The sequence below is a fragment of the Leiobunum rupestre genome, chromosome 6 (assembly GCF_980474605.1).
Source record: "Leiobunum rupestre chromosome 6, qqLeiRupe1.1.hap1, whole genome shotgun sequence".
Classification (NCBI taxonomy): Eukaryota; Metazoa; Arthropoda; class Arachnida; order Opiliones; family Sclerosomatidae; genus Leiobunum; species Leiobunum rupestre.
The window spans coordinates 20,131,390-20,143,444 of NC_143389.1; the positions used below are offsets into that span (position 1 = coordinate 20,131,390).

General features: G+C 38.9%; 2 protein-coding genes across 2 annotated transcripts; both read right to left on the bottom strand.

Annotated features, from left to right (window-relative positions):
- Window positions 1–590: 590 nt before the first annotated feature.
- LOC149940256 (uncharacterized) lies at window positions 591–3,450 on the bottom strand. The gene is made up of 5 exons (XM_090179191.1): window positions 3,397–3,450; window positions 2,844–3,207; window positions 1,823–2,197; window positions 1,144–1,208; window positions 591–1,064 (listed from the first exon to the last, which is right to left on the bottom strand). Exons 1-5 carry the CDS (start codon window positions 3,448–3,450, stop codon window positions 591–593), a joined length of 1,332 nt encoding a protein of 443 aa, XP_090035317.1.
- A 4,191-nt stretch (window positions 3,451–7,641) lies between these two features.
- On the bottom strand, window positions 7,642–10,494 carry LOC149940257 (uncharacterized). Its single transcript, XM_090179192.1, has 5 exons — window positions 10,441–10,494; window positions 9,888–10,251; window positions 8,874–9,248; window positions 8,195–8,259; window positions 7,642–8,115 (listed from the first exon to the last, which is right to left on the bottom strand). The coding sequence occupies exons 1-5, from the start codon at window positions 10,492–10,494 to the stop codon at window positions 7,642–7,644; spliced, it is 1,332 nt and encodes a 443-aa protein (XP_090035318.1).
- Between the last annotated feature and the right edge of the window lie 1,561 nt (window positions 10,495–12,055).

A 12,055-nucleotide genomic window follows, 5' to 3' on the forward strand; every position in this document is an offset into this window, starting at 1 on the left:
AAAGATTATTTCGCGGTGTTTTTGCGGCCGATAAATTACCAAAGTATGTGAGGATATTCCCATCCGTTTACATTGTCAATACTGGATTATCGAATACGAACGGGAAACACTGGACTGTAATATATTTCACATCAAATCGCAATACTGTATTTCTAGACTCCTTTTGACTTCCACCGGATTATTTTAAATTTAATGATTTTGTCGAAAGAAATAGCAAAACCGTTACTTTTAATTCTAAACAACTTCAGAGTAATAATAGTCAAACTTGCGGTGGTTATTGCGTTTATTTCGCTACTAATATGTGCAGGGGTGTAAAAATGTATGATATTGTTTCTAGGTTTAAAAATAATAAAAATGTAAACGATCGTATTATTGAAGAATTCATGTACAAGAAATTTTCAATAAAGTTTTTCAAATAATTTTTATTTCATTTTATTTTCACATAATCATCTTTCGCGGGTGGGCGGGCTGGGTCGAGCAGCACGTACCGCGGTACACGAATGAAAATGTTTCGCGCGCGAACGCGGGTTAAAAAGAGATATATAAAAATTGTTTTGTTTTACATTTGTAATTAAATCAAAAAACCGGTTTTAATCTTCCGACAAAGTGGGAATATCGACATGTCCATGCGCTAAGGTGGTGACTCCATCATCTAAAATGTACCGCTTGTCGTCGCAAGGGTTCAGGCACAATTTAGATTGTTTAACCGTATATACCTGGTGCTTTTTACTTTGAATGCGTATCATCCGCGCGATCGTTACTTTACGATTGAGGAGACAATCCCGGTATTCTTCGTGTTGAACGTATTTTTTGACGACACGCTTGCAGATTCCCTTTGCTGTTTTTTTTTCTCCATTAGCAGACAATAGGGAATACATTTTTGGTCGAAGTCCACAAAATTCCTTGATGGGAATTGACGACATCTCGTCCTTGAATTTTCCCAGAACTTTGTTATTCTGCATACTGAATAATGGATGGTCCGGGGGTACGCTGAAAAGTCGTACTTGTCGGCTTGTTGTCCAAAGTCCTTGTACAAATCCTTTGTTTCTATGACATACGTTAGGCTATTTGTAATTATAAGATATAAGTTTTAAAATGAAAATAAATGGAATGAATATATATTGAAAATCAGCAGTTACGTACCAGTATCGGTGAATAGTAGTTGCGCCTTATGTCCGTATTGGGCTCTAATAACGTCATAGTGAAATCTGTACATAAGCAATGTGGAAAGTTCAAGTATTGCAAATCCTGTGAAAATGGGGCGGTCTAACGTCAAGCTTTTCTTTTTCAAGTGAATTCCAACAAGGTCCTGGTTGAAAATTGTAAACCGTTCGAAAGCTGGTGAATTGGCTTTTTTGGTAGCTTTCTCCGGAGATTGAACGAGAACAAAATTTTATCCTATTCCGTAAATTCTCCATCGTTTTTCCAGGAAAATGGATTAAAAAAAATATATTAGTCAAAATTAACAAAAATATTCTGGCTGTTCTTTACATATTAGTTTTGGGTGACGTAGGGTACGCGACGATTGTATTAATAGTTGTAGACTAAACTAAGGTTAGGTTGGGTTGGGTTAGGTTGGATTGGGTTGGGATGGGATAGGTTGGGATAGGTTGGGTTGGGTTGGGTAACCAATTTCTGGTTCTTTTGTAGGTGAGAAAAAAAATGCCAAATAGAAAACCTTTTATGTTACCCTAACAACTAACCTAACCTTAGTTTAGTCCACAACTATTAATACGATCGTCGCGTACCCTATGTCACCCAAAACTAGTATTGGTGGCAGATGTAAACTACATCCAATTATTAATTTAAAAGGCGTACGTACCAAAAACGGAGTTATTCTTTAAAATCCAGAAATCTCGTTCAAAATTGTTGGCCGCAGCTTTACGTTTTTCTGTATTGAAGTTAATGAACTCCCTTAACCACGTTCCTTGATCAAAGGAAAGCACGCGATGCACTTTCGTGACTTCCATCCCCTTACTAACGTAGTACTTTAAGTTTCTGTAGTGCACTACATAGTTTTTCTTGGCGTTGAGGTTAGGTACCAGTTTAGGTAAACTGTCCTTCACCGGTATCTTCAGATGTTCTAGTTGCGACTTTGAGTAGGGTGAAAGCTCCTTCGTTAAAATTGAACGTCTTTCCGGTGCCAAGGGGTAGTCGTTGTGGTCATCGTGGATTTCGCTGGGATACGTTAGATCGACTTCCAGTATACATGTATAACCGTTGACGTGCTCATCGGGATGACTTAGGATTTTGTCGAGTTATTCCTGACACCATTTAAAGTTGTTCATGGGCATTGGATCTTTCATTACTGACCCGTATAGTTTATTACAATCTGACGGCAAAATAGGTATTAATTATTAATTTGATATAATTATTATAAAAATATTTTATTTTTAAAAATATAAAAAATCCACACATTTTTACCTAGATACGTGATGAAAGTGTCAGGTTGCTCGGGGTTATACGTTTCTGGTAGATATGAATTATTCGCCACGGCATGTCGGTTAGAAATCATCGACACACCACCTCGTATACCCTTCTCGATCAACAAATGCATGTCGGAATCCAAAATGAGATCAAGTTCAACTCCAGTCATGAACAGGGCACTTTACCATGCAAAACCGGGTCCCGTATACGCATGTGCCGGATCCAAACGATAATACGTAAGGCCCATGGTTCGAAAAGATTCGAAAACATCTGCAAGTTGAAGGCAATCTGACGTCACATAAACATCATATGATATTGCCCTTTAAAAAAAAAAACAAAAAAAAACAATATATATATATATATATATATAAAGGATATAATGAAATGAAATTTGTTAACTAAATCGTTCTATTTACCAAGATCCGAAATTTGAAACGTTTCCCACACATCTTTGGCGTGTTGGTAATCGTCGTCGCTAATTTTCTCTTCGGTCAGCGTGTTAAAGAAAGCCTCTCTCGGTGGTAGGACCGTGTCTTCAAATTTTTTGGTGTTGTCTACGTAATCGTACGGATATACGCCTTTCCTTAAAAGAAGCGCGACCTCTTCTGATGCAAAATTTGAATTGATAATAGGAAATTTTGTAGATCCCTCTTTTGTCAGGTTGGTAACGAGGGTTTGTAGAGAAGCGGGTAGAAATCGCAAAGTGTCCACAAACCGTAGTTTCTCAAGGGAAAACGAAATGTACCTTTCCGAATTTGAGGGAATACAGTTTATCTTTAACTGTTCCGATATGCTGCATAATTAAATGAGCGTCATACGAACTTTAATTATGAATAAACACCGGGATGTGTTTAGGAGCTTTCAGCTTAAGATTACAACTTTTGGGGACACGCCCCCCCGATATGAACCGTTGTAGTGGTCGTGATCCCGAACTTTTATATCTTCTCTAGTAAATCGTGTGCTACATACGTAACACAAAGTAGCGGCTTGAAATGACTCCTCTTCGCTGTTCGTCAGATTCATCGGTATCACTTCTTTAATCTTTTCTGAAATGATTGCTTCCTCTCGCTGAAGGGCGTCTTAAAATCTTAAGGTTGCTCCATCTCCTCTAAAGGTGACTGGCTTATTGGATTTCCCATCTGGACCCACTACGCAATAGCTCCAACCGCATGATATTTGATGGGCGAGTGTGGTTGTGGACGACAACGTAGAATCGGGGATGCACGTATGCGCCTTAGGTAAAATAGCCTCAAAATCTGCGTAAATTACGAAAGGTACCTATAAAAAATATTGGTTAGTATACTATTTAAAGGAAAATGAAAATTAAATAAATTTTACCTTTTGACTCCACCCATATTTCTTGAATTTGAGTATTGGATCCCTAGTCGGCATCTTCACTAACTGCGGACCGTGAACTTTAGAGTTATTCACTTGTAAATTATGGCTCTGTTCGGCGTTCGTTCCGGCGGAACGGTGCAGACAATACCTACAGTAATAAGTCTTCCTACAATTTTTAGTGAAATCGCTCAGAAGGCGGCTTAAATTCGTTATCAAACAGTAGTGAAACTTTCCAGCTTCAGCTATAAATAACAAGTCTATTTGACGACATTCGTCTACGACCTGATCACTTACATAACGCGGAAAAACCACACCCTCATACGCGAATACATTAATAGATAAATTATTGTTTTTTTCAAAATTTCGCAACCTCTCAGAGTTCAGTTCAACTGGGAATTTAACGCTCGATAAATTTAGTTCTTTCTCATATTGCAAATAGTTGCGTACGAGATTGGGATTATGTTGCGCGGGATAAAGTTTTGCTAATATAGCCCAAATGAAACACTTATGGTCATTGTTTTTAACGTTAATAATGGCTTTTTTGTTAGCAAGTTTGGTTGGCGTTTCAATATAGGATCCACCGACTAGGGGTGCGTATGTTATGATATTAATTTGGAGGAAAAGTATGCGATCTAATACCCAACCTGATCCCAGATCCTCAAATTCAGACATAGACTACACAATCTTTTTAATACTCGCGTCGATTTGTTCACTAATCACATCCGCACTTATTGTAGCGTACGTTAGCCCCCGGAAATACGGCATTACCTCTGCCATCCCTGCTTCGTTGGCCAGAGGATGGTCAGGTACCATTTCAGTCCCTTCTTGGTTTGCAACTTATTTTTGACGTAGTTAACAATCGCCGAGCGATGACGGTTAATGAAATGCTCCGCATCCGTTTCAACTTGCGACGGCGTGAATCGTGCTGCAAAGATGTTATCACCGAGGGCGTATATCTCCTCTAGTTGATCTTCAGGCACATTCCCAGCTGCGTCGAGTAGCGCTCCTTGGTTTTCCGCCTCCCACCGTTGCATGAACTGCTCCACATTCTCGTCATTTTCATAGTCAATAACCTCCTGGTCAGCGATCTTATCCAAAAGATCATTGTTCAATTGGCTGTCTCTGAAGTCGAAGTTAGAGTCTGATCTATGTTTTTTGCTCGGGGGAGGTGCTGTCGGTTCTGGATGGGATCTTTTCGCACGGTGTATACGAATATTTTGTACAGGAACGTAGTCAACGCGATGTGAGGGACCAGCTACTTGACTCGAATGAAAGTTATCGACGGTGAAAATCGACGGATCGGTGGCCGGAAGTGGCGTCGGAGCGGGGGGCGGACGAGACGTCGGAGCGGCCGTTGGAGCCGGGGGCGGAGGAATCGTCGGAACGGCGAGCGTGGGAGACGTTGGAGCGGAAAGCGGTGGAATCCTCGGAACGGCGGCCGGAAGTTTCGTCTGTTTGGCGGGTTCTGGACTAGACGAGCTGGAACGTTGGTGTTTCTTTACATGAACTTTTAATTTTACATGGCGGGTAAAGGCGGCTCCACATTCGTCACATGAGAATTTCTGCTCGTCATGTTTTACACGAACGTGACGCAGAAGATTCTTTTTCGCGGAAAACGTGGAAGAGCACTGATCGCAAGGAAACATATTAAATTTTAACTCGAGCTAAGAATAGTAAAGGCTATTACTGGGATCTCTCAAAGCGATAATAGATAATTGAAAAATAGCTACCCGGTTTTTATAACGTTTATCATGGGCATGTGCCATCCAATCAAATTAATTTAAAATTACGCCTTTAAGAATTTACTGAAAAATAACGATAGTCGGGGATATAATCAAGGGTCATTTTTTATCGGTACTTGATCATCAATACGGAAATTAAGATATTGGTACGTACGGTGATGAGGTAGTGGAAATCCCGATGATCTTGATAAGCGATTGAACATTGATATCGTATAAATTTTTCATCGCTATAGATATCGGAATATGTGTAAATAAAATAAAGTCATCGTATAGCTTTAAGTGTATTATTTGTGTTCAACTGTTGACTTTATAACAGTCAAAGTAAACCATGAATGACCTTTCTCTCAACGCGAAATCAAAAAATGTGTAATCGCGTTAGAAAGGCCCTTAGGGGTATAAAACCGGACACATTTTCATGGAAAACTCACAGTTCATCACTCTATCCACAACAATAACCAACCTGGAAAATGGTTAAGAGACCGCGTTCAGATTCGGAAAGTTCTGGAGGATTCAGTCGGCACATAGATTATGATCCGCCGTCTGATCATGAGTATGAGTAAGTAGGGCTTTTTTTATTTTTTGTTTTTTTATTTTTATTTTTGTTTTTAACCAAATGTTATTTGAATGTGTTAAGTTCCGATGAGACTGTGCCGTATGCACCAAGCCCCTCAACAGCCTATCTCACCTGTTCAAAATCATTTACCGATAAACAATATGAATGCCAATGCCGTAACGTATGTTCTTAAATTTCCCAGTATTTTCATTGTATCTAATATTATGGTTTTTTATTAAATAGTATAATTAATTCCATTATGGAATTAATGTCACCGATGATTATTACACCAGGCGATAGGGTAGACGATTTAATGTTGGCATTAATTGCCGAGATAACAGATATTTTAATACATACCAGGTACTAACTATAAATAAAATTTTCTTGGGCTAAATAATAATTAAATTACTTCAGCGATTTCAGCAATTTTGCTGATGCACAGCGGGAAGCTGACGAAGTAAAGTTCCCACCGCCTAACGTACAAGGCACATAGTATGTGTATTATAATAATGATTGAAATTCCATGTATATTTTTTTATTATTGTATTATTTTAGTGTTATCTTTGGCGTAAACCATGTGGCATTATACGTAGATGGTACGTGTCTTCCCCATAAGCCGCTAACTCCAAATTTCAGGAACGGTTTAAGTATGAGATCCTACATTAATCTATTTCTTCAAACCGGACAATTTAATATTGACGAAGGAAATCTAATTAATCGAGAAGAATTCGTCGAAGGATTTTGCCTATTTGTTTATGATCTCACCCCGGATCTCTCTCACTCGGCAGATCACTTTCACTTGATCAGGAACGGAAGTGTGAGATTAGAATTAAAGTTTGAGACAGATTTACCCAAAACGGTTACCGTACTATACCACGCTGAGTATCAAAACCTCGTAGAAATCGACAAGAATAGAACTGTTGTCTTTGATTACACAAGTTGATGGACACATTACGATTGACAAAAATATTGCGAAAAGATCCGTACACCGAAAGATTATTTCGCGGTGTTTTTGCGGCCGATAAATTACCAAAGTATGTGAGGATATTCCCATCCGTTTACATTGTCAATACTGGATTATCGAATACGAACGGGAAACACTGGACTGTAATATATTTCACATCAAATCGCAATACTGTATTTCTAGACTCCTTTTGACTTCCACCGGATTATTTTAAATTTAATGATTTTGTCGAAAGAAATAGCAAAACCGTTACTTTTAATTCTAAACAACTTCAGAGTAATAATAGTCAAACTTGCGGTGGTTATTGCGTTTATTTCGCTACTAATATGTGCAGGGGTGTAAAAATGTATGATATTGTTTCTAGGTTTAAAAATAATAAAAATGTAAACGATCGTATTATTGAAGAATTCATGTACAAGAAATTTTCAATAAAGTTTTTCAAATAATTTTTATTTCATTTTATTTTCACATAATCATCTTTCGCGGGTGGGCGGGCTGGGTCGAGCAGCACGTACCGCGGTACACGAATGAAAATGTTTCGCGCGCGAACGCGGGTTAAAAAGAGATATATAAAAATTGTTTTGTTTTACATTTGTAATTAAATCAAAAAACCGGTTTTAATCTTCCGACAAAGTGGGAATATCGACATGTCCATGCGCTAAGGTGGTGACTCCATCATCTAAAATGTACCGCTTGTCGTCGCAAGGGTTCAGGCACAATTTAGATTGTTTAACCGTATATACCTGGTGCTTTTTACTTTGAATGCGTATCATCCGCGCGATCGTTACTTTACGATTGAGGAGACAATCCCGGTATTCTTCGTGTTGAACGTATTTTTTGACGACACGCTTGCAGATTCCCTTTGCTGTTTTTTTTTCTCCATTAGCAGACAATAGGGAATACATTTTTGGTCGAAGTCCACAAAATTCCTTGATGGGAATTGACGACATCTCGTCCTTGAATTTTCCCAGAACTTTGTTATTCTGCATACTGAATAATGGATGGTCCGGGGGTACGCTGAAAAGTCGTACTTGTCGGCTTGTTGTCCAAAGTCCTTGTACAAATCCTTTGTTTCTATGACATACGTTAGGCTATTTGTAATTATAAGATATAAGTTTTAAAATGAAAATAAATGGAATGAATATATATTGAAAATCAGCAGTTACGTACCAGTATCGGTGAATAGTAGTTGCGCCTTATGTCCGTATTGGGCTCTAATAACGTCATAGTGAAATCTGTACATAAGCAATGTGGAAAGTTCAAGTATTGCAAATCCTGTGAAAATGGGGCGGTCTAACGTCAAGCTTTTCTTTTTCAAGTGAATTCCAACAAGGTCCTGGTTGAAAATTGTAAACCGTTCGAAAGCTGGTGAATTGGCTTTTTTGGTAGCTTTCTCCGGAGATTGAACGAGAACAAAATTTTATCCTATTCCGTAAATTCTCCATCGTTTTTCCAGGAAAATGGATTAAAAAAAATATATTAGTCAAAATTAACAAAAATATTCTGGCTGTTCTTTACATATTAGTTTTGGGTGACGTAGGGTACGCGACGATTGTATTAATAGTTGTAGACTAAACTAAGGTTAGGTTGGGTTGGGTTAGGTTGGGTTGGGTTGGGATGGGATAGGTTGGGATAGGTTGGGTTGGGTTGGGTAACCAATTTCTGGTTCTTTTGTAGGTGAGAAAAAAAATGCCAAATAGAAAACCTTTTATGTTACCCTAACAACTAACCTAACCTTAGTTTAGTCCACAACTATTAATACGATCGTCGCGTACCCTATGTCACCCAAAACTAGTATTGGTGGCAGATGTAAACTACATCCAATTATTAATTTAAAAGGCGTACGTACCAAAAACGGAGTTATTCTTTAAAATCCAGAAATCTCGTTCAAAATTGTTGGCCGCAGCTTTACGTTTTTCTGTATTGAAGTTAATGAACTCCCTTAACCACGTTCCTTGATCAAAGGAAAGCACGCGATGCACTTTCGTGACTTCCATCCCCTTACTAACGTAGTACTTTAAGTTTCTGTAGTGCACTACATAGTTTTTCTTGGCGTTGAGGTTAGGTACCAGTTTAGGTAAACTGTCCTTCACCGGTATCTTCAGATGTTCTAGTTGCGACTTTGAGTAGGGTGAAAGCTCCTTCGTTAAAATTGAACGTCTTTCCGGTGCCAAGGGGTAGTCGTTGTGGTCATCGTGGATTTCGCTGGGATACGTTAGATCGACTTCCAGTATACATGTATAACCGTTGACGTGCTCATCGGGATGACTTAGGATTTTGTCGAGTTATTCCTGACACCATTTAAAGTTGTTCATGGGCATTGGATCTTTCATTACTGACCCGTATAGTTTATTACAATCTGACGGCAAAATAGGTATTAATTATTAATTTGATATAATTATTATAAAAATATTTTATTTTTAAAAATATAAAAAATCCACACATTTTTACCTAGATACGTGATGAAAGTGTCAGGTTGCTCGGGGTTATACGTTTCTGGTAGATATGAATTATTCGCCACGGCATGTCGGTTAGAAATCATCGACACACCACCTCGTATACCCTTCTCGATCAACAAATGCATGTCGGAATCCAAAATGAGATCAAGTTCAACTCCAGTCATGAACAGGGCACTTTACCATGCAAAACCGGGTCCCGTATGTGCCGGATCCAAACGATAATACGTAAGGCCCATGGTTCGAAAAGATTCGAAAACATCTGCAAGTTGAAGGCAATCTGACGTCACATAAACATCATATGATATTGCCCTTTAAAAAAAAAACAAAAAAAAACAATATATATATATATATATATATAAAGGATATAATGAAATGAAATTTGTTAACTAAATCGTTCTATTTACCAAGATCCGAAATTTGAAACGTTTCCCACACATCTTTGGCGTGTTGGTAATCGTCGTCGCTAATTTTCTCTTCGGTCAGCGTGTTAAAGAAAGCCTCTCTCGGTGGTAGGACCGTGTCTTCAAATTTTTTGGTGTTGTCTACGTAATCGTACGGATATACGCCTTTCCTTAAAAGAAGCGCGACCTCTTCTGATGCAAAATTTGAATTGATAATAGGAAATTTTGTAGATCCCTCTTTTGTCAGGTTGGTAACGAGGGTTTGTAGAGAAGCGGGTAGAAATCGCAAAGTGTCCACAAACCGTAGTTTCTCAAGGGAAAACGAAATGTACCTTTCCGAATTTGAGGGAATACAGTTTATCTTTAACTGTTCCGATATGCTGCATAATTAAATGAGCGTCATACGAACTTTAATTATGAATAAACACCGGGATGTGTTTAGGAGCTTTCAGCTTAAGATTACAACTTTTGGGGACACGCCCCCCCGATATGAACCGTTGTAGTGGTCGTGATCCCGAACTTTTATATCTTCTCTAGTAAATCGTGTGCTACATACGTAACACAAAGTAGCGGCTTGAAATGACTCCTCTTCGCTGTTCGTCAGATTCATCGGTATCACTTCTTTAATCTTTTCTGAAATGATTGCTTCCTCTCGCTGAAGGGCGTCTTAAAATCTTAAGGTTGCTCCATCTCCTCTAAAGGTGACTGGCTTATTGGATTTCCCATCTGGACCCACTACGCAATAGCTCCAACCGCATGATATTTGATGGGCGAGTGTGGTTGTGGACGACAACGTAGAATCGGGGATGCACGTATGCGCCTTAGGTAAAATAGCCTCAAAATCTGCGTAAATTACGAAAGGTACCTATAAAAAATATTGGTTAGTATACTATTTAAAGGAAAATGAAAATTAAATAAATTTTACCTTTTGACTCCACCCATATTTCTTGAATTTGAGTATTGGATCCCTAGTCGGCATCTTCACTAACTGCGGACCGTGAACTTTAGAGTTATTCACTTGTAAATTATGGCTCTGTTCGGCGTTCGTTCCGGCGGAACGGTGCAGACAATACCTACAGTAATAAGTCTTCCTACAATTTTTAGTGAAATCGCTCAGAAGGCGGCTTAAATTCGTTATCAAACAGTAGTGAAACTTTCCAGCTTCAGCTATAAATAACAAGTCTATTTGACGACATTCGTCTACGACCTGATCACTTACATAACGCGGAAAAACCACACCCTCATACGCGAATACATTAATAGATAAATTATTGTTTTTTTCAAAATTTCGCAACCTCTCAGAGTTCAGTTCAACTGGGAATTTAACGCTCGATAAATTTAGTTCTTTCTCATATTGCAAATAGTTGCGTACGAGATTGGGATTATGTTGCGCGGGATAAAGTTTTGCTAATATAGCCCAAATGAAACACTTATGGTCATTGTTTTTAACGTTAATAATGGCTTTTTTGTTAGCAAGTTTGGTTGGCGTTTCAATATAGGATCCACCGACTAGGGGTGCGTATGTTATGATATTAATTTGGAGGAAAAGTATGCGATCTAATACCCAACCTGATCCCAGATCCTCAAATTCAGACATAGACTACACAATCTTTTTAATACTCGCGTCGATTTGTTCACTAATCACATCCGCACTTATTGTAGCGTACGTTAGCCCCCGGAAATACGGCATTACCTCTGCCATCCCTGCTTCGTTGGCCAGAGGATGGTCAGGTACCATTTCAGTCCCTTCTTGGTTTGCAACTTATTTTTGACGTAGTTAACAATCGCCGAGCGATGACGGTTAATGAAATGCTCCGCATCCGTTTCAACTTGCGACGGCGTGAATCGTGCTGCAAAGATGTTATCACCGAGGGCGTATATCTCCTCTAGTTGATCTTCAGGCACATTCCCAGCTGCGTCGAGTAGCGCTCCTTGGTTTTCCGCCTCCCACCGTTGCATGAACTGCTCCACATTCTCGTCATTTTCATAGTCAATAACCTCCTGGTCAGCGATCTTATCCAAAAGATCATTGTTCAATTGGCTGTCTCTGAAGTCGAAGTTAGAGTCTGATCTATGTTTTTTGCTCGGGGGAGGTGCTGTCGGTTCTGGATGGGATCTTTTCGCACGGTGTATACGAATATTTTGTACAGGAACGTAGTCAACGCGATGTG

What these genes read in the sequence shown, in the direction of transcription:
- LOC149940256 (XM_090179191.1), bottom strand. Translation starts at nt 3,450, where the DNA reads ATGAATCTGACGAACAGCGAAGAGGAGTCATTTCAAGCCGCTACTTTG. An exon ending in AAGCCGCTACTTTGTGTTAC is followed by an intron (nt 3,208 to 3,396) that starts GTATGTAGCACA and finishes ATATCGGAACAG; the next exon opens with TTAAAGATAAACTGTATTCC. An exon ending in AAAGAATAACTCCGTTTTTG is followed by an intron (nt 1,209 to 1,822) that starts GTACGTACGCCT and finishes GCTTATGTACAG; the next exon opens with ATTTCACTATGACGTTATTA.
- LOC149940257 (XM_090179192.1), bottom strand. Translation starts at nt 10,494, where the DNA reads ATGAATCTGACGAACAGCGAAGAGGAGTCATTTCAAGCCGCTACTTTG. An exon ending in AAAGAATAACTCCGTTTTTG is followed by an intron (nt 8,260 to 8,873) that starts GTACGTACGCCT and finishes GCTTATGTACAG; the next exon opens with ATTTCACTATGACGTTATTA. An exon ending in ACTACTATTCACCGATACTG is followed by an intron (nt 8,116 to 8,194) that starts GTACGTAACTGC and finishes AATTACAAATAG; the next exon opens with CCTAACGTATGTCATAGAAA.